Source organism: Limulus polyphemus, unplaced genomic scaffold (assembly GCF_000517525.1).
Source record: "Limulus polyphemus unplaced genomic scaffold, Limulus_polyphemus-2.1.2 Scaffold44, whole genome shotgun sequence".
Classification (NCBI taxonomy): domain Eukaryota; kingdom Metazoa; phylum Arthropoda; class Merostomata; order Xiphosura; family Limulidae; genus Limulus; species Limulus polyphemus.
The window spans coordinates 1,394,115-1,417,929 of record NW_013665654.1 but is presented as its reverse complement, the minus strand read 5'-3'; the positions used below and the strand labels follow the sequence as shown (position 1 = coordinate 1,417,929).

The window sequence follows — 23,815 nt, the reverse complement described above, 5'->3', positions numbered from 1 at the left end:
AACTTAGAACTGGTAAATTAGGAGTCAATAGCACAAAATACCAACTCAATAGAGGGAATTTATGTCACTCATACTGTTCAACTACAGTCCCAAAATGAAGAGTGGGTTTGGGCAGCAATAGGACGAAAACACGAAACTCCGGATTTACAGTATGGGCATATTAGCCTTTATGCCACGCTCGGTTCATTTGATTTATTAAAAACAAGTTAAAGCGTAGCAGTATTTTTTAAAGCTCTATTTTGTATTAGGCTGTAAATTACCAACAAATATGTGTTTCCCATATTCTGGTTTGCCCTCTAAGTATTATGGCTATTGGTGTAAAATTTGGCATTTTCTTTTAACCACCTCCTTCATCTGTTACCATTTCCTTAGTATTATATTCTTAGAAAGTTTTAATGATCAGAAGTTTGTGTGTCACATGTAAATAAATTTGATCTTATTTTGATTTTACCAGTGTATTGAGTGTTTTCTTATAGCAAAACCATATTGGGCTATCTGCTGTGTCCACCAAAGGGAATCGAACCCCTGATTCTAGTGTTGTAAATGCAAAGACTTAACACTTTCCCAAAGGCGGACCTTTACCAATGTAAGCCTTATTTACATGACGTTCTTATGTTTTTCATACTTTGCCTTACACCGGATTTGTTCAAATCATTGCACATCTAGATTATCCAATCTCTTTCCAACTAGTGAGAAGGATAACACAAGACAATTTAGCATTAAAATCTCTCGTAGTAAAAAATAAGTGTTATTCATTATACAAGATTAAATTCTGCAGTTATGGCATTACACACGTAATTGCCATTAAGGTTATAAAAAATACAAGAACATTTATTAGACATACATTTTTTATTTTGTTAAAGATAAAAAAAAGGAAAACGAAACAAGCAAAATATTTGTATACACAACCATGTAAATATAACATCATTAACACAACAATAAATACATTGTTTGTCATTATTATTATCAATGAATCTCACCTTTCTATAAATTTAATAATTGGATAAAATGGACAAGTTAGGAGCAGAGTAAGATGAACTACACATGTAGAACTTCAACAGCATTTATCTAGCTATTAAGCAAATGGGTGTGTTCACTGTAAGTAGTCACTGTAAAGGTTATCATGATGAAAAGTATAAATTACACCACATTAACAGCCAAATCTCAAACATCCAAAGAACAAATATTCAGACTGCAAAAAATTTACTTTCCTCACTAAAAAATTACTTAGTTCAGAAAACAATCCACAAACTACTGAGAAAAAAAAAGGCAAAGGTGGACCAATAGATCCCGGATTATTTAAGTACTGACAAACTATAATGACTAAAACTGTAAAACAATTGGTTTTCTTTGGCATGTTTAAACTACATTAAAGCTTAGTCATCTGAAATCAGAAAGAATTTTCATCATCTTCAGTAGAATTACATCTTTCTCTGCATGGAATTATGAACTGTATCCAATGATGGAATTAGCATGTACCATGAAGGAAACCAAGAAGCATGACTCCATTAAGGCAAATTGAGTTATTGCATCAACTTTCACTGGTTTCCTGTGGCAGACTTATTCACTTGTCTTAGAATTCTGCCAAAAGTCCATTACAAAAAAAAACAGACACTAATTATAACACATTGCCACTTATTAAAATATTAAGATCTCAAAATATTTTCATATAAAAACAAGGAAAAGGTTTCCTAGAACTAAGTTGTTTCAGTTATCAGCTATTTGATGTTTTACACAATTATCCTTTTTGCCTTACATGCTTCTTTCAGCCACTTTGGATTTTGATCTGTCCAAATAATTATATGTTATTGTTATCCTATTCCCCAAACTGAAAACATTTTCTACTTTTTATGGATATCTTCTAGTACAGTAGTATTAATTATGAGAAATAAAATGTTATTTTATTCTTTCCATATGAAAAGCAAAATCCAATATAAAGACATACTCTTCTAAAAAATTAAACTGCTGAATCTGATCTGCTTTCTCTCATATTACTATTAGAAACTAGACCACTAATTACAAAAATATCTGCCCAGAGAGAATGCCAAATGCTTAGTAAATGCATTAAAAATCAGGTGAATAAGCTCTGAATGCCTTAGATTGTTTAATATAAATATGTTATTTCTGGAAGAATGATGCCACTTCATCCAATTTAATACACACATTTTTCTGTACTAAACTAATTATTAATATTATCTAAATAATAAAAGAATATATTTATCCTAATAATAATAAAATCTAAATTGATTTACATTTATCTAAAGATTTTCAAACTAAAATTTTATACTCATAAGAGCTTATGCTAAGGAAATAATAAACCATAAATACTGTCTATTTTGCATAAAAGACCTAATATCGTAAACAAATTTAATATAATGTATTAAATGACCATGTTGACTATAATAAATTCCAGTACTGATAATGACTTTCTGTATGTCTGAGAAGTTATATTTCAAAGTATTTAAAATATTACATGTATATTTCCAAAGGAACCAACTTATCCTTCATTTAAATCAAATTTGATTTCAACTGTACTTTCCTAATAACTGGACAAGAATGCAGTATTCAACATTTCATTTCTGTCTCTAATAGCACAGGTAGCATTTAATAATTAACTCCTGATCACAGGAAACTACCTATTTAATGCAAAACTAAAAGTCAACCTGGTAATCAGTATAGCTGATTAAATATACTTTTCTTATGTTCTTACTTATAAAAATTAGGATTAATGGTTTCATCAGCTGGGTAACCTCAATGTTAACAATAACTTAAGCCATATGTAATCTAATTACCCAACATTTTTACTTTTAATAACTTGATTTATTCCATACCAATAAATTCAGCATTATTAACACACAAATTTTAGTTACACGACAACCATTAGATTATTTTTTAAACTCTTGAAAACATTTCTGGAATATAGTTAAAAAGATTTTTTATATTGCCTTACTTTTAAATAAACTTGGATGGGATGTTTGATATTTAAAAAAATAAGAAAACATTAATATTTAACTTTTATATTCAAATATTTGAATTGACCATTACCATACAAATATGGAATGTAAGTTACCTTTATGTTTGTGAAATCTAAATATCTTCTGTCTTAATTACATCTATATATCTAACCTGTACCTTAGGTGTTTTGTAATTAAAGAAATGAAACATTTACGTAAAAGCAGCAAAGTAGACAAATTAGTATAATTAACTGAATTGTTCCTGTAGAGAGTATTTATATACAATATTCTCAATTTCTATAAAATACAAATAGCTTTTATTACAAATTCTTTTATAGAAAACTTTCTGTTATGTTAATTTTGCTGAAACACATTCCTTTTCATTTAAAATACATTTCAACAAGCTAAAGCTATCTGAAACTGTCCCTAATTTTGAACTGACAGAGGGAAGGCAATAAGTCAGAAGCACCCTACAACCCACATTAAGGAAATGATTGTCACTTCTTTAACACACTCACTGCTCAAAGTCCAAGGAATATTTTCTGGTATTGCATGGGTTCAAACCTGGTTCATCAGGTCTGAAATCCAGTTTTACCGTAAGACCACTTTGCATCCTTTTATTTCATTAATCACAATTTTAAAATACTTCCTTTATAAGTGATAATTGTTGTTCCTCGTGGCTTTCAAAATGTACCCATCATAACTTTGCCTTTGATTAATCATGTACCATTAATCCACTGCCTCACAGGAATACTCAACAGTGAATGTGACACAATTAATGCATTAAAGTTTTGGTTTCTTCTGCATTTCACAAGTGAGCAAATTTGACGTTTAAATAAGTTTACATTTCTTACTTTAAAAATTATAGTCTGGATAAAATTTGTTTCCACATTTAAAAGCTAATTACTTTCACATACAAATAGAAAATTTTATTATAAATGCTAAAAAAAATTAGTTTTTAAATTTAAAACTTTTCAACCATAGTTCAACATTTAATTTATCTAATTATATCTCATTTTTCTATAAAAGTAAACACAAAATTCAGCAATGATCTATGCTGACAGCTGGCAAAACAACTTAAAACATTTTACTTAAGACTGTCTTATTCTGATGAAGCAAATCAGGTAAGTTGGTTTTAACAAAATGTAGTCTGCTGACAGAGTTAATTGAGAAAAGTACTGCTCTCTTAAGCTATCCACATCTTTTAAACAAAGCTTTGCTGAAACAAAGATAGTTCTCTGGCTAATTAAATTTAAAGATTTCAGTTTTTGTACCTAAAAAAATCAAAACCAGCTATAGAAAAAATAGGAAATATACCGTAGTATAGCTAGTATTTTGATCAAAAAACTTCCCTCAGTACAAGGGTAACTTTAGCAAAGACATCAAATTCAATAATCAAATCATAGTTTGGAAAATCAAATAGCATACTATAATGAGTTATACAGATGGGAACATTTATATTATTACCACATGCTCAAAATATATCCATTGGGCAAATATAATCATTGATTAAGACAGAACTACATGTAATTGATGTATCTCTAGCTAAGTTAATACAAAGGTGGAATTCCTTACTGTTATTTTTTTATGTATCAAGCATTCTAACACCTTTCTGGTGATAACATAATGAACACAATTAATTCTTCCCAGTCTTCAAGAAAATCCTAAAAATAAAAACAAATTTAATATTAAAAAAATCCAAACATAAGTCCAACAAAACTGGTGAAAATATATATTAAAAAATTACCAATTAAAACCCATGCAAGTACCCAAGCTATGTGATGCAAAAAACATAAAATTAAGCAAAATTGCCTCATTTTCCATTTCACAGTTTGAATAGCTAGATACATTATAAGTAATATTGCATAGAAATAATCAAATATTTTAACTGCTACTTTACAAGAACTTAAATAGAGAAACATTTTGTATCAATACTTTAACACTAAGGACAAATTTTACACCAAGTTATCACAAGATGAGCAACACCAGAACAAGTAACATCATGAAAGCTGAACACAAAAGTAGACATATCTATATATTTTTTATTTTGTAATATGATACAAGAAACATTAGTGTGTTCAATAAGACTCATGATTTCATGACTTCATAAAACTTTGCTTTTCTATGATCAACATGTCCATTGAACTTCTTTAAATCACTATGTTACTTTATGTATGTGAAGTTTTGTTTAACTGTAGTAAACATCATCCAGAGAGGTCTTCACAAGCTTCTTTACTTTATCATTTTACTCTGTGTTTATGAAAGTTTTTACTACAGTAAACATCATCCAGAGAGTCTTCACAAGCTTCTTTACTTTAATATTTTACTCTGTGTTTATGAAAGTTTTTACTACAGTAAACATCATCCAGAGAGTCTTCACAAGCTTCTTTACTTTATATTTTACTCTGTGTTTATGAAAGTTTTTACTACAGTAAACATCACTCAGTGAGAGGTCTTCATGAGCATTTTTAATTCATTATTTTACTTCTTTGTATCCATGAAATTTTGTTTTACTACAGTAAACACCATCCAGTGAGAGTTCTTCAAGAACTTCTTTAATTCACTATGTTACTTTGTGTATACTATTACTCTCATTTCAGAAGTTTCATCTTTAGGAATGCAAGTCCATTTTATGTAACAATGTGTGCTACACATCTTTAACATTTATACTAGATGTACTTCTGCAGGGTCTCTGAAAATGTTCTATTTCAAAAGTAAATAAAATCAAAATTAAGAAATATTTTTTATTTCTTGCTTTTGTGTTCTAACCTACAGGGTGCATAATTCTTCTTGTGATTCATGACATGTCCCTTATGTGACATCATTTTAGTGTCTGACTGACTGATAGACAACAAACTACTGTATAGTGGTGCGAGTAGCTAAAACAGGTGACACCTCCAGGCAACATTTGGCCCTCTTTTGGGGAAGTTAACTGAGTACTCAAGTGATCAGCATCTTAACCAAATGTGCACAGGGTCAGTCCATTGGACTGATTGTATGTTGAAATGAGGAAATAATGACTATAATAACAAATTTATTAAGTATGCACATGAAATGTGGCAAGCTTTCGGTCAAAATCACAAGTTGTTTTTACACAACAAATTAGATGCATTAAAAAGTATTTGTATTCAAGGTATGTCTGTGAATTTACCATGTCAGTCTGACTTAGACACCGATAAGTTAGAGTGGGAATTGATGTTCGTCTGTCTGTCATAGTTTCTATATTACACTTGCATAACCTCAACAACCTCTAAAATGCCTATTTACAGTTTCTTCAATACCCTTTATATTGTATCTAGTATTTACTTATTACTACTGCAAACTCTTATTAAATCAGCAACTTAGGGTAAAATGAACAGCTGATAACTAATACATAATACTATGTTAAAACGTTGTATCATGTGCACTTTGACTCACACCCATGTACATACAGTTAAAACAGTGCAACTCTGTATAATACATAACCATAAACTGTGGCAATAATATATATCATAAGGATTTATATAACAGGGAACAACCAATTACACATGTGTAAGTCTATAGTTCTACATAATTCAAATGAATACTATTGTAGCCTTTAGCAACAGTTCAGTTGTAGCATAACTTTTTCATTATTTAGACAAGGTAAAAATAGTAAAAACTATACAATGAATTTAATGTATACTCTCTATATCAAGAATTAACCTGTTAAAATGAAGAGTGCATTGTGGTTAATAAAGTGCATTACTGGATAGTAATGTGCTGTACAGCACATTCTGGAAAAACTGTCAGTTAAGTCAGTTTATAGTAAGCAATGTTAGGAAAAACATCCCACCTCAAGAATAAGTCTTAAGGTAAAATTCCTAATTTAGTATAATAGATAACTGTTATCATCAGGAACTTGAAATTACAGTTACAAAATATTTCATAATTAACTTTCACTACAGTCACATAACACCCAATGAAACTACTGTTAAGAGTTTGACAGTATAGTAATGTATAATCACATAAATCTAAAAATGTTTTCTTTATTAAAATCATTTACCTTTATAGTTTGATAAAAGCTAATAAGTCAAAATGATTATAAAGTGTTGTTTAACAGCATTCATGAATCATTATTACAGTTGCAGGTTTTGTCACTTTGGTTTACTTGGATGCCATCTGTTGAGAGAATCTAAAAGTTATGTATAATGAATTCCTTTTATCATTTTTTTTATGTAATATTTTTCTTGTAAGACATTCATGGTAAATACAGTAAACATTAATTTTCTAATGAAACAATTCAAATATTCTAAAAAGGAAATGTGTTTAAGGCTACTTTAAATATTTGATTATAATATTGTAAGTGCAAAACAACAATCTTTTAAAGATTAAACGTTTGGAAAAAAAACCACACACACTTTGCAAAAACCCAAACCAATAACTCAAACTCAACTTTAGTAACAAACTAAGAAACTGTGTTCATCTCATGTACAAATTCATATAGTTAGCATTATCCAAATTTCTTTACAATAACAAACTCTTCAAGGTGGCCACTTTTCCCAACTATGAATTTTTTTTATGCATATGAATTTAACATTTTTCTGGCCAAAAATGTATATTAAAAATTATTATTAATGAAAATAACTACTTAATTTTTATTACCTTATAAATATTAATATATATTTCATAATCATTAATTTACACACAATATACATACTTGTTTTGGTGACTCACTACACTTACTTATTACTAATGTTTATTTCTCTACTTATGAAAAAATTATACAGTTTTTAATATATTTTAAAAAACTGTGTCATTATACAAACAAACTAGAATATAGTAAGTTATTATTTTCTTTGTTTTTAATAATTCTAAATATATAGATATAAACTGCAAATTTACCAAAGAGATACAAACTGTTAACTTAAAAGATAACAGCCATTTAATTATCATAAAATACTAATAGAAGCTTTTTATTTTAGCCCAAACTATAAAAAACAACAATCTACAATAAGATAATGTTATATTTGATTGAAATTTTAATTTTCTAACTGCATATTCATCAGGCAGTGAAAAATTGCAGTCTTGAAAGTGCAGTTTCAATTTCACTTCCACAAAATTGAGAAAAATGTTCTTTGATGAAACTAATAGCTTCTAATTTTGACAACTTCTTAAAGTTCAGCTGGTGATTGGCACCCTCAGTAAATTCAAAATCATCTTTCACTCCAACAGCTTTCAGTTTTGGAAATCTCAGTAATCTCAAAGTTTTGAAAAAGGAAAAACTGACATTCGGATCTGTATAAACTCTAGCCATAGTACAGTTAAAATAGGACAGATGTCTTGGAGTTAGGTCTATCTCACAAAAACGAACCCAACCATTAAATAAAAATGAGCTTGACATATTCAAACTGTCATGTTTGTCTCTACAATGAAAACGTACAATAAGATTATTTTCAAGAACAAACTTGTATTGAAGGAATGAATGACGATAGATGTTTGATTCAACTTTAAAATCAAGAGCAATAGCTTCAAATATTGGATAGCCACTAATGTCCACAAGATGCCTACTTCCAGTATGAGTTAAACCTTTTACAATTGTTGCTATGTGATTGTCAGGATGAAATATTGCACATGCAGCATGGTAGACATCAAAACCCAAAGCTGCTAGCAATTCTTTCATAAAAACATTTAAGGTGTAACATAATCCTCCTCGCTTCTGTAGAACAGCTAAATGAATCTCATCCCATGTTGGCAGATGTTTTTCATTAACATCTTGAGACAGAAGATCAAGGTTTTGGAAAGGAATTTCTTCAGAAAAGGCCTGAATGACCTCATTTACCAACGATACACGGTCAGAAACTAACTTAAACTCTGGTTCTAAAATTCCCAGAATATCTTTGAGAAACTGAAGGGCTTCACGTCGAGTTAATCTTGATTTTGCATTCATCATTGTGATATTTGTTTTTAGTAAAGATTTAACTGCATGAATAGTGCGAGTTTATTTTTTTAACACGATTTTTATCTTAAAACTGTTCATCAACATGGTACAGTCTGCCATTAATGACCTGTAAAAAATATAGAAACACCTATCTTTCATAAAAGTTTTATCCATGATTACATCTATATTACAGTATTATAAGAATCACTCTTAATGTTCATACTCTTCCAACAATAAAATGATAGATTTTGAAAATGTACATATAAAACTGTAAATTACAAATTTTCTGAATTTATGTTTGTTCAAGTTATTTCTATAAATGTGGAAATTAAAATTTTTTTCTTTCAATTTTATAGCTTTCATATGCAATGTAATTTTACTGTATATAAGAAACATCACATTTCAACACACTTTGATGTGATAAAGGATGTTCCTGCTAATGATTTACAAAGACAATATTAAACTGGTTTTGTATTTTTGAAAAAAGATTTACTGAAAATATTAACTAATAGGAGTATATTAACTATGTAAAGATACAGAAACATAATACTATCTAAATCCACAATCAAAAGTTATAATTTCTAGTGTTACCTTTTATTATTCAAATTACACTTTTATTATATAACTTCCAAGAAGTTCTTGATATCTTTTTATTTTGCTTCTTCAATTAGCACTGTACTGAAGAAAACTTAAAAGCCAAGTTCTCCATATGCTGATTATGTAATTTCACATTTTCATAGATCAACATTTGCATCTGTTTTCTCACTTAAATGATTATTTTTTAGGATTTCATTAAGATGTTCAACCTTTTCATTTACTGTCATAAACAATGAATGCTATATTCTTATAGTTTGTTTCTTTCTCTTGTAAAAACCCTTATCATGTCTCATTAATATTTTTGAAATGTTTTTAAGTCTCATTTTAAGGATCTTCTTGAAACGACAAAGTTACTAAACTTTGTTCACTTCTAATAACACAAGAGTAGGATTTGAACTGAAGTACAATGGTTCTGTATAAACCATTTAATGCTAGGCCTACAAGACTATTAAAATTATATATTTGCTCATTTTATGATCAAGGAAATTTATTTATCACTTAACAAAATTTCTTTTTATTGGGTGATTTTTCAGGCACACTCATCATATGAACACAAATAGTTATTCTAAAAATTATCAATAATAAAAGAACATTTTCATTAAAAAAACAATTAACATACAGAATCAACTGCTCGAGTCCATCTTACATGAAACTTAAGAAAATGAAATATATAATATTACATACTTATGGTTCTTTTACTTTAACAAAAAATTCAATCACTAGATTGAAATATAGAATTACATACTTATGGTTCTTTTACTTTAACAAAAAATTCAATCACTAGATTGAAATATAGAATTACATACTTATGGTTCTTTTACTTTAACAAAAATATTCAATCACTAGATTGAAATATTGAATTACATACTTATGGTTCTTTTACTTTAACAAAAAATATTCAATCACTAGATTCAAAACCTTTTACATTGCAGATACCAATAAACAGAAACTGCATTTAGTTAACAACATAAACTTGTACAAGTATAGTCTTAATAACCAGAAGAAGTTTTGTTAAGGATGCACCACTTCAATGTGATGAGTATTATGCATATTTCCCAATAAGCTTAATCTAAAATCACCAATGCAGTGTTCCTTATCCTTGAAGAATTTATACAAGTCTGTCTTATAACCATTTATACCCTTTGAGACTTCTATCTACTGCTTAGATAAAAAAAATCTAAGTTTTAGATTTCTGTAGATGTATTTACTTATTCTTATAAAATCTTCCTTGATAAAATACAAAGAAAAATAGCTATAAATGAAAAAAATATATATTTAAAGACCGTTTAGTGATTACGTATATACTTTAAGCAAATTAGTTATATAAATCTTAAGACAGATATTTTCTGTTTTTATTTTACAAGCAAAGTTCTATATCAAGATTCTGGGAAATAAAATCTTTATAATACAAATTAATAATAATTCATAAGATCTTATTATTTGCTTCTGTCTGAACTCTGCCATTTATTTAATGGAGGTTAACTTGAACACTAATGTAGTACTACTACAGCTTGGCATAATTAACTTATTTTTGAAAATGTCCTAGCCAGTTAAAACTTTAAGTTCCATAGATTTTTTAAATAAGCTCATACACATTCAATGCCTTTTCTGATTTAAAAAAAAAAAATAAAAAAACGTGGAGCATTTAATTTAATATAACAATATGGACAAGGAAACATTTGGTCTTTCATGTCCTGAAGAAATTCATAAACCTTTTATTTTTCAGGAAATCATTCACTACATTCTTAAGCTCTTGTAAGATGTAGGCCTCTACTACTGCTGACTGCAACTCAATCCAAACACTAGTCACCCTGTTAGAAAAATAAAACTGTTAAATGGAGCCCAGCCTGTCTTTTCCAAATCTTTATCTTATGTCCTCTTGTTTTACATTTACCATCTTTACAATACAACACAAAAAAAATCAGAAGTCTTTATTCCACTGATCCATTGGATAACCTAGTGAATTTGAATTAGATCAGCCCTTATCCTTTTTTTTTTCTTCAGAGAAAATAAGTTATCTAAACCTATCCCTATATGATAACCCATTTCAGAATCATCCTAGAAGCCCTCCTCTGAACAGTCTTTAATAAGTCAGAATACTTTCTTAAAAAAGGAGACTAAGACTGTGCACAGTACATGAAGTGAGGCTTAACTTCTAAACTTGTGATGTTTCTATACATAATTACCTTTTTTGGACTTATAATCAATATATATATATATATGCATGTCTATAAAAAAAAATCCTAAAATCCATCAACTTCACTACCCACAACAGACTACTACCTCAATGACTAGTCTACCACTATACCAAAACCTTTTTTTTTCAGTCATGTTATTAAGTGGGTTCCCATCTATATTAACTATCTGACCCATATTGTGCAAACCCAAATGCATTACCTTTCATTTACTATAAATTAAGGGCCATCTGTCAACTATCTGTCTAAGTTACCCATTGATCCAAGCCATTCTGTTGTATCTCAATATAACTGGAAATACCTAGGAGTTTAATGTCATCAGCAAACTTTACCAATTTACTTATTATGCCTCTATCAATATCATTAATTTTAATAAGAAAAAGCCAAGACAACTTGCTGACCTCTAAGACACACCACTAGTAATAAAGTTTCAGTCTGACTGAATAGTAACCCTCTTTTATAAGACCCTCTATAGTCTATAACTTTTAAAACTAAAGAAGTAAGACCAACTGGTTAATAACTTCCAGGACAACTCTTATCATTCCCTTTAAAAACAGGAGTAACATTAGTCATAAGCAATTTTTAAATACTCAGGCCCACTATGTAATGTATACAGACTTACCAAAAATAAAAGAAAGGCTCACATATCTGATTTTTGAACTCCTTTAAAACACTAGCAAAAAACAATGTCTGGTCCTGATGCTTTATCTATAATTTTTGATCTTTCAGTCTTTTTTTACTTACCACCAGGGGAATAATCTCTACATGGTTCAGGTTAATTTCATTATTTTCTAAAAAATGCTAAGAGTACAAAAGTTTGCTAATTTACTCTTTTGTATAAGCAAACAAGAAAAAAAAATTCAAAAGATAAACCACCTCACTCTACTGTCTTTAACAACAATCTTGCCATCACCATCCTAGCTTTCAGTTTAATCTTTGGCATAGTTAAAAAATCCTTGCTATTAGTTTTAGCAATATCAGCCAGTTACTCCTCGTAAGCCTTTCTGATTTACAAATTTCCCTTCATTTAATCAAATCCCTAGCTTTCATACTGTTCTGTAAATCTTCTACATTATCTGTCAGTTCAAAATTTTTAAACTTATGTGTTTATTCTTGATTTTCTCCTTTACGTCTTTAGTTAGTCAACTAAGTTTGATTGTCCATTCTCCTTTTTACAAACAATCTATTTTGAATTAAAATTATTTTTTAAAATGTCACAAATATGTCCCCAAGAATGAGAACAGCAACATGTCTTTTGATTAATTCTAGGCCAATTTGGTGCACTAAATATTCACATTAACTGCTAAGATGATTAGAGTAAACACTGGACTTTTGCTACTTTGACCTTCTGTTCAAGTGATCAAAATTACAGATCTGTTAACATAAAAGCCAGTTATTTCATCATATACTGAGGCAATATTTGTAGCAATAAGTTTCCACTAAGGCAAATAACTGACCAGTAACTTACATGAATCTTTTAAGAGTAGATACAGGATATGAATGTTTAAGCAAACACTCTGCCTATCCTACTACTATTTTTTTTAAACTCTTGTCTTGTTCATCAATTAGAATCTGTTCTTTATTTCTCCAATTGAAATCACAAGCCTCCCTATATGAATATTTAATTTTCTGAAGAAAAAAAAAGAAAGTAGTAGGCAAAATTAAACAATGTTGATTGATTTCTTGTGTGTCTGAAACACTCCAGGCCTATGACTTCACTCTCCCACATATAACATAACTTATGAGACTAAAAATAACTTCAAAATTTGCAACATTTAATATGACTGTACCATGTTCTCATATATAATAAAGAAAACATGCTACTGAAACTATTTTGAGAATTTTTTATATACCAGTTCGTCCCAGCTTTCAACACATAATGTCTTTGTCCAACTTAGGTTCCATATAAATTATTTAATATATAAAAATAATGACCAATGAATGAAAAATGTCTATTCAATGTAATTCTAAATAATTATGTCTAAAGCACATACTATTAGGGTGGATAAAGAAACATTTAATGCCTACCTCTGTGGTGATCCTTTTCCATTGTCCCCCATTGTATTTAAAGAGTTCATGTATTTCTGAGGTGTTTGGATACCACTGGCTTCAAAAGTCACTGGCCGTCCATCAATAAGAGACATAAAAGAAGCTTCACATACAGATTTCATTTAGTAAAAACATCAATGAACACAAAGCAATCTTGGATTGAACCCATTTTGTCTCCAGTCCATTTAAAAATTTTAGGAAGCCATTAAACAAAATTTACTGTTAGAAAACAGGGACAATGAATGTTAAGTGGGACAGAGTAGGAACATCTTAAAAAAAGAAAATAAATTGCTTTTAATTCAAGATAAGCTTGCTCCTAAAAATGAAAAGGATACCAGGGAAAATCACACCTAACTGGCTGATAGAAATAAAGAAGAAAATCAGGAACAAATTACTTTAAGTTTCAAGAAGTTTAAATTGACGTGCAATTTGGAAGACTTACAGAACTATAGTAAAACTTAAAAGAGTAAAAGTAAAGAAAAATGAACAACATGTCAACCTCACTATAACTTCCTTATCCAGAGCTGATGAGGCTTCATTTGGAATCTTTATCTAAGAATTGTTACTGACATAATGGAAAGGGTTCAGAGGAGATAGCTACTAGGATAATTCCAGGGTTGTTTTATGGGGATGGGTTATGATCTCTTAACTTACTCTTCTTAAGAAACAAAAGGTAAAAAGTGGTTTTATTGAAGTTTACAACATTTCCAAGATCAATAGGATAAAGATCTCCATTTTCTTTGTGCTATATTCTGAAGATAACAGGACAAGAGGAAACAAGTATAAGTTAGGCTCATATTAAAAAGTTTTATTTTTCAAACAGGGTAATTAGCTTATTGAATGTGTAGAGCTTTTGGAAGTAATGAAGACCAGCCCTTTACAAGCAGTTTCACAAGGAAATTGATGGATTTTTGAAAAAAAGGGTGAATTAAAAAATACTCATTTCTCTTCAGTGGTGGGTTTGCAACAACTGCCTTGAAGGACTAAATGAGTCACTGTTGTTAATATATGTTATATATACACTTTTCTCCTTCTCATTCAACTATTTTAAGGTTCTGATTTTATGCCTCTTTCAACCTAAAACCTGTGCATTAACTAACATAATGTTTATGGGCGATACCTTCCTAATCATGACTCCAGATAATAAAAATATTACGTAGGTTGGAGAAAAGAATGGATAATTTAACTTTTAATTAACAATTTTATTAAGAAAACGAGCAAGAAATATTAACAGTATGAATAAACTCTCTGGGTATCTGTCAATAAATATCTATAACCTTCTTAGCGTGGCAGTATTGTTAGTACTCCATATCTGCATGTTTAACGTAACAGGAAAAGTTATTCAACTTCACCTTCAAGCAGATCTGGAAATTAAGAAAGTGATTCGCAGTTTCAGCATAGGGTTAAAAAGACTCAACATACTATTATTAATTACTTAACTATTACAGTTTTAAAATTACTAATGACTTAAAATTTAAATATCAGTTGCAACAATGTAGTATCACTTATATTTTTTAAGTTATCATTTATTAAGCTTAATTAATATATAACTTGGAGCTCCTCACCCAAAATAGACGGCTTGACTTAATAACAACATCAATTATTATATCTTCGTTAGTTCAAAGGCCTGCTAAACTCACGAAATATAAATTATATTATAATACAAAGATATAATGTACTGGACTTATCAAGCCCAACGTTAAATTTAAAACTATAAAAATAAAATGAAAGATAAAACCAAAACAAAATTTCATTATTTTCAGTTACAATATTCAGGAGTGCTGAACGTTTCAGTGAAATTAATAATATATATATATATTATAAATAACTTGCATCTTAAGTGGGTTTACTTTCAGAAAGTAAGGGTACTCTCACAAAACGTAAAAAAATATTAACTTAACATTACACTTCGGATTTGACACTTCCGTTCTCAATATTATTCAACAGACTAGGGCTCGAAACGTAAACTGTCGTATATCTCCCTCTGTTAATGATTTCACGTTATTATTTCATTTTATGTTTAGAAAATACATAAATATAGACTTGATAAAAGGTTCTTAAAACATAATTTAATATGCATAAAGAAGACAAAAATTTCAAATTGTGTAATTGGTGATAGAAATCACAAAATTAAGTAATTCCTAGGAGTACAGTTTTTCTTTGCTTTATCACCCCAGAGCAGAAATTAAATTTAGTTTAAAATATATTTATTATGAAATAATAGCAGTATTGTACAGTATTATATAAACTCGTTATTTTTACTAATGCTTCTTTAGAAAATACATGCAACTTAAAACTGAAGTTTTATTACAAATAATTCTTAGGGTACTACCATATTTCATCAACAAATAAACTTTTGATCGTGGCGTAAATTTATAAAACTATAATTTATTTATCTACTATTTGTCTAGTATATAACTGTACTTTTCAAGGAGATATAAGTACATACTACGTAAACGTTTCAAGCGGCAAGAAAAATGTATCACTTTTAATATCACAACCGCATAATATTGTTTTATATACTTGTATTACCATATATTTCTAATTACATATTTGAAAACATAAAGTGAAAACAAGCAAACAAACACGTGACACTTAAAAATATATTTACGAAACCTACCAATAGATGGCAAAACATACTGACTATCAGTTCATCTAGGTGTAAGATGAAGGTATTTTGCCCACTATAAAAAGTCTTCTTTATAAGATGAACGCAACTATTATTTATAAAAGTTATCAATTTCAAAGATAAAGCTTAACATTAGGACGTTGCATTACAGGTTGAGCAGAGTTTCAAGGATTTCGGAAGAGAGTTTTTGTTTTTAAGTAATATGATTTTGAGTTGCTTTTGTTTGGACACTAATAATTAGGTTATTTTTATTTATATATCTATTGTAAACTTATTTTCAAAATATTTCTTTTTCTTTTTAACTTGCCATGAGTGTTTCTTTAGTTTAAAAAAAATATTTAATTAATAGCCTTATTAATAAAGTATATGTGGCTGCAGCGTTTTAATTATTGTTTTTACAAAAGATTGTGTAAAGTGGAATAATGAATTTTGAGATGATCTCATAAGTTACAAAAGTCAGTGTTCCTCAGTTGCAAGAATCTTTTACAAAATTGCATTCCAAAGCGAGTAGAATATACTGTAAAAATTGAGAAACACAAGACTGTTGCACACTCAAGAAATTATGATAATGAAATATGTAGAGAAGTAAAACAAAATCATAAAGAACAGAAAATAATATAAATTTTTCTTCCTGTGAAGATGCGTGAATCTGAAATGGCCAGCACATAAGAATATATACATAATATAGTGTCTAACTTCATAGCTGTATCAATTCTTTAACATCTTTTTTCAAGACCCGTCCAATGAACAACAATAAATTAAAATATGCTAAATAAATTTTAAAAAAATTACAGGGGTGGCAATTATAATAGGACGTCATAATACTCTAAACAGAAGTAGATGTAGCATTTAATACTTGATTTTATTTAAGTTAGAAATCTCTATAAAAAAAAGACAGGTTAAAAATCGGTAAAGAGATACCATACCTAAAATCTTATGAAAATAACCTGTTCCTGTGGGTTGTACAAGAGTTTAAAAAGATCAACATCAACTCATAATGTGATATTCAGAAGTTTACTGATTGCCAAAAATAAATCAAATATTTGCAAAACGCAGGTTCCAGAAACGGACAAATTGTTATCAAATTCGATCCAAATTGAGTCAATTAAATCACTTTGAGCATTTACTCTAGAGTGCACATTAACTGTGATAAATTTATTCGTTTATTATTATTCTTTTTTATTTATTTTTTCTTCTTCAAAACACTTTTCCATCGACCGCCATTCCTTCAGTTGAAACTTAATAGGGTTGTATTAAAATGGCACAAATATAAATTTTCATGCGCTCAACACATTGACATACAAAACAAAGTTGGATTTGCTCGTTTTGAGCCGGGGGGGGGGGCGGCAGAGCTAACAAAAATACATAAATTACTCAGTCGTTTTCTGACCAATTTACATGGACTTTGGTACAAAGATACTTCTCTACAGGTCCTACATATTGACAAACAAAAATGGTGGTCTTGCTTATTTTTAGTTATTATATGGGGTCAAGCGAGGAAAGCACAATTTGATATTTTCGTAAACTAGCCAAGTGTATGTCAACCGACTTACATGGGATTTTGTACAAAAATACCTTCTCGCAGTTCCCAAGCAGTGATATAGATAGTTTTCGATTTTTCTGGTATCAAAATTGGCCATGTTGGGATTACGTGGCGGAGAAGTGTTGCATTCGCCTGCAAATGCTGGTTTCTTTAATTATCTTATTTTTTTTTACTTTCACTCATAAGTTTTTAGAATATATTTCTGATATATTACTCCAAGTTAATTGATGGTCGTCTAAAGCTGATACAATTAATTCTGTCAATTATATGAGAACAGTATTACTAACATTTATAAGTTTAATAACAGGCTATGATTATGTTTCTAAACGTTAGTGTGACATGCGATTGGTTTTTACGAGTAGTTCTATCAGTATCAGTTTCCTCATGATTAACTCCTATATTTTAATTAGTTCCCAACCTCACATTGTACGTAAGTAGAGGCAGAGAAAAACTTACTTTTTCTTTTTAAGTTTTGTTAGATACATTTTTCCATAATGAGAATGTCTATACCAAAACTTTAAGAGTTCTTATTTTGAGATTTGTTTTGTTTGTTTTTGAATTTCGCTCAAAGCTACACGAGGGTTATCTGCGCAAGCCGTCCCTAATTTAGCAGTGTAAGACTAGAGGGAAGGCAGCTAGTCATCACCACCCACCGCCAACTCTTGGGCTACTCTTTTACCGACAAATAATGGGATTGACCGTCACATTATAATGCCCCAAGGCCGAAAGGGCGAGCATGTGTGGTGGGACGGGGTTTTGAACCCGCGACCCTCAGATTACGAGTCGAGCGCCTTAACCACCTGGCCATGCCGGGCCGAGATTTGTTATGTAAAGTTACTAAAGAGCTATTTGCACATAGCCGTCCCTAATTTCGAACTTGGAGACTATAGGAAGGCAGTTAATCAACAGCATCCACTGCAAACTCTTGAGCTATTCTGGTCTGTTCGAATAGTTGATTCGTCAAACTTATAGTGCGGAGAGAGAATTTCTGTAGCAATAGGATGCGAACAATGAATCTTTAATTTACAACTGGGCGTGCTAAGCGTTAGACCAGACCGGATTAGCATTATGAAAAGAAAGGTTTCTCTTTAACCAGTCAAATTTCAGTTGTTTGGGGTACGACAATGTGTCATACATACTCGTTAATGGTCACTTTATCTAGCCTCTACCTACGTTCGTGGCCATTTTTGGGACACATTTATGTTAGTTGCAGAAGAAACGTATCTTATAACAATTTATTTAAAGCAAAATTTGTGTATCTTGAAATACAATTTTAAAAAATAATGAACTTTAATTTCCTCACAGCTATTAAAAGACCGTAAACAGTTGTTTTGGTTACTCATTGTTATAGCTATTGGTCGAGTGTTATTCCGCAATACGTGAGAAGAAAAGCTTGGATAAAATATAATAAAGAATAAATTGATACGTCTAAATTAAATGAAAACTTTTTCTAGTTTATTTTGTGCGAAGTTTCGAGCAGACGCCCTTCGTCAAGAACTAAAGATCGTGTTACAATGGAATTCCATTAATGTAAGATCCATTTTCTTTTTTTTAGATTGTACTTGTTTTGTTTTTCAACTCAGTCAAAGTCAGATTTTCAAGTATAGTTCCAAATAGCATTTTCTGCCATTCTTTTTGCAATTACGGTTTCCACCTGGCCACACCTGAAACCCTTGCCTGTAAGGTTAATCAGTGAATATGAGAATGTCATAACAGTAACGAGATTTCCTTTAATATTATTAACACCAATGTTATTGTTTATTGATATACATGGTTTGAACCCAAAAATACGAAAATTATGAACATAGTTTACTCACATACATAGCTGTTAAATTAAGGAAGGAAAAGATGGAAACTGAGGTTTCTTCTTTACACTTCATGTGATTTTTTATGGATTTCAATATATTCTTTGGAATTTCAGATTTTACCTAATTTAGTTGCTTTTCTTTTAAAGCAAAGGCATTGTATAGATATTTCTGAATGATTTTTTTCATTTGCATTTATGTTTCTGTTATGAATATACACACAGAAATTAGAACTGTCAATAACTTGACGTTCGCTGATTAATGTATGTCATTCATAAAATACAAGTATTATGTTTCTGTTCTAGATACACACAAAGAAATTAGAACCTTCAATAAATAGACGTTCGCTGATTAATGTATGTCATTCATAAAATAAAAGTACTATTGAGAATGAGTAGATTTTGCAAAATGACACTTTTAAAAGAATGAGACAAGATATCAACGTTTACTAACACCATTTTTTAATGATATGTAATGTTTTTTTATGTTAAACATAAAGCTACAAAATAGGCTTTCTTTCCTGTGCTCACAATAGGTATAGAAACCTGGTTTTTAGCGTTATAAGCCCTTAGATTTGCCGTTGAGGTAATAGGACGGAATTATAAGGCGGTAGAAATACAAGATCATTAATGGCTATAGAAACAAATAGAATATGCTCACTAACATTTGAATTATAATAATTGAATATTTAAAATACATATGCTAAAATGAAAGCAACGAAATTATTATTTATTAGTGTTGTACATCGATCTTCTTACTCTAAACATGAAAAACGTTGTACAGTTTTATGTTGAATGTGCTCTATATTTCAGAATTATTTCTTTAGCTCTCAGAGTGCAGGGTTTAGAATTTCAGGTTAGAGCTAAGATAAAACTTTATGTCAGTTCACTTGTGTGGAAAACGCAGACTGAGTGGCAGATGCAGAGATAAAAGCCTTTTCTAATGGAACTTCTCTTCGCCGTTTTTGTGGCTAAAGCAAAATGTGACAAGATTGATCATATTTCTTATACCAATACAAAGTTTAGAAAACCAAAGCCTCCATCTATAAGCAATAGCGCAGCGGCAGAGGCCGATCACTTTTACAGAACTGTTTGCCATGGAATAATCTATTGGATGAAAAATGTCTTCGTTGAAGAAAGTGGAGCTTTCAGTGTGAAAGCATGAAGATACACGCATTTTATCTGAATCAGTACAACGAGAGTAGCAAGAAAATATACTGGGACCTGGTGTTATTTGGTTATGCTATTTCTCGTGTTTGTTAAGAAACTGAGAGTTGGAAATAGGAAATGATCTGATATTATTGTATAATACAGTGATCATCAAAATAGACTCTTGTTCTTTTTGAAAACCATTATTAATTGGAAGCTGTAGATATGGATGATGACAAATTATTACATAAACACTCATTTTCATCAATAAAAGCGAATGAAAGCAGAAGACGGCGTTATGATCCACGCTGTCTTCCAACACAATCTTGAATTAGGTTTCTTAAGCGTCCTCTTTTCCGAGACAGTTTTGTTTAAAATTTAGAAAACATTTTATTATGAAATTAAGGCACATGTTTTGTAGTTGGTGTATCCCGGTAAATTAGCGCCAAGTTAATGGATTTATAACGCTAAAATCCGGGGTTTGATTCACTGCAGTGGGCAGAGCGTAGATAGTTCATATGCGCTAAAACAAAACACAATCAGTTACTTAGCTACTGTAATTTTTTAAAACAAAGTTTAGATATGTAGACAAATAAAAGGAACAAAACCGTGGCCTTTAGTGGAATGAAACCTTGTGCAACTAGTAAAGTATTATATTTCCTTGTTCCAAAAATTGTCGTTTTCTTCTTTTTATTTAGCCATTTACTATAGCACAATATGCCTAAAAAGAAATTATAATTATACTTGTTACGACAGCGGAGGTCACGTGACGCTAGTAACACGTCATGCACTTCTCGAACGTTCACGTCCCTTCCTGAATGCTCGAGATCCTACTAGATATGCGGTAGTCTTGTATATATAAGACGGCCAAGACGTGACGGCATCAATGTAATGAGTAATTGAACTGCGGACAGAGAGAAAGTATTGTTGAGTCGAGCACGTGAGACGTTCGTTGTGAATTATAGCGTTTGTTATAGCGTGACTGTGGAAATTAAGTGTATTGCAAAGTTGTATTTAGAAAGAATAAACCAGTTTCATTTAAGAAAGGACTTGTATCGCTAAAGTTTCTTCGAAAAGAAATTATACGGAAAATTAACTAACGACCAGAGACGTAACATACTTATAATATCGTGTACTGTAGCGAAGTAAAAAATATACCACTACAAGAAAACACACTCACATGGGTAAGAATTTTTAAAATTTATTGTCACATTACAAATGAATAATGTTGTAACGGTCTATACTGATGGGTGGGAGAAGTCTTCTTGATTAGTTGGTAAAAATAATGCAAATTCTAGTTCTCTTAATGAAAGGAAAGCGTTTTATTTGTTCAATTGAAAGTCTTGCAAGTTACACGGTTTCATGAACTAACGATAAACAAGCAATAGGCTTAAGTCACTATTGAAATTTAACAGCCATCTCCTTCTTAAATGCCCCGTGGTGGGACAGCGATAAGTCTTCGGATTTACAACGCTCAAATCAGGGGTTAGATTCCCCTCGGTGGACACAGCGGACAGCCCGATTGGCTTTCCTATGATATAACACAACAACTTTCTTAAATTTCCTGTCGTATCTATGATACAGTTTGTTTGTTTGTTTGTTTGAAGTTAAGCACAAAGCTGCACAATGGGCTATCTGCGCTCTGCCCACCACAGGTATCGAAACCCGGTTTCTAGCGTTGCAAGTCTGCAGACATACCGCTGTGCCACTGGGGGCCTATGGCACAGACTCAAAACTTATTGAATAACACATTCAGTAGATCAGTAAATTATTGACAACATTTTTATGGATTTACTCACTAAATAACTCACCAACTTTGCTAGATAGCAAATTCTGTTTTTATTTGGTTATGGTTTTGCTTATCATTCATTTGTTATTCCTTCTATTATTTAGTTTATCTATAAATTTTTAGTTACATTTAAAACGCTAACTCACCTTCTAGATGATTAAGTTTATTTTGCATGTATTATGAGACTGACATCAGTTCCTCTAGCGGTGGCGCACAGATATTATTTATGTTGCACAGGAGTATGTAAGTTATGTACAGATATTATGCACAAGAGTATGTAAATTACGATCATATGATTTGTAATATCGTGATCTAACAAGTGAATAAAAGCCCTACATTGAGGTGTGACAAGCTAGTTCACCAAATGTAGCTGAATAGTATTATTGCTGTTTGTTATGTGATGTTGTTAGAGATTTTTTGTTTAGATACAAAGGAATAATATTATTTAGGAGTTAGTTTTTTGTGTTTGTTTGTGTGGTACATTTTACCCTGATTTCTTTATTTATTGAAATACTTATTAATATGTATTGTTTATTAACGTTGGTTTCAAATTCTGGCCAGGAACATATTTTTTACTGTGTTTTGGTAAGTTACGAGCTTTGTATTTCAATAGTTTGAAAGTCTCTCTTTGTATTTCTGTGGTTTTCAAAGGATAACTTGTTGTTGTTCAATCTTGGTTATAGCGGCGAGTTACTCGAGACCGTTAGAAGTTGCTGACTAACTAAGCAGCTACCAACAATCTCTAAGCGTATAAATGTTGTATAACATTATTTTAGAAAATTCGAGACATTACGTGCTCTAGAACTCGGGAAACTTCTAGACGTCAGAGTAAAACTTATAAGAAACAAAATATCTAAGTAAAGATTTCCAAAGACGTAAATTACAAAAACAGTTTCTACTCCTAGAGAAAATAAAGCGATTACGTGAACATAACGAATTTTATTCGAAATAATGAATTTACCACAAAGCCTTACACTAGAGTGCAGTTTCGAGCTCAGATGTTAGGCCTATAGAATTAGTCTTTCGAAAGTAAAGCATGCTCTGTTGAAAAGACTCATTTTCTAAGGACTAAGTGAATTATGAGAAAAATGAAACACTTACTGCAAGTCTTGTTTATTTTGCAATTTTAGATTGGTAAAATTATTCATACTGATATTAATGCGTATTCATAAATTTATATATATATATATATATATATATATATATA

General features: G+C 30.2%; 1 protein-coding gene across 13 annotated transcripts in view; it reads right to left on the bottom strand.

Moving 5' to 3' along the window:
- Positions 1-903: 903 nt before the first annotated feature.
- LOC106462182 overlaps positions 904-23,815 on the bottom strand; it is a 117,682-nt gene continuing 94,770 nt past the window's right edge. The window contains exons 1-4 of one of the 13 annotated variants that reach the window (XR_002611243.1): positions 13,674-15,186; positions 6,979-7,094; positions 4,530-4,618; positions 904-1,581 (exon numbers count right to left, since the gene is read on the bottom strand). Coding sequence is in view for 7 of the 13 variants with exons in the window: in XM_022389661.1 (XP_022245369.1) it covers positions 7,978-8,865 (888 nt within the window). In the remaining 6 variants the exon portion in view is untranslated. The other 12 variants (XR_002611242.1, XR_002611239.1, XM_022389661.1 and 9 more) reach the window with 12 other exon arrangements.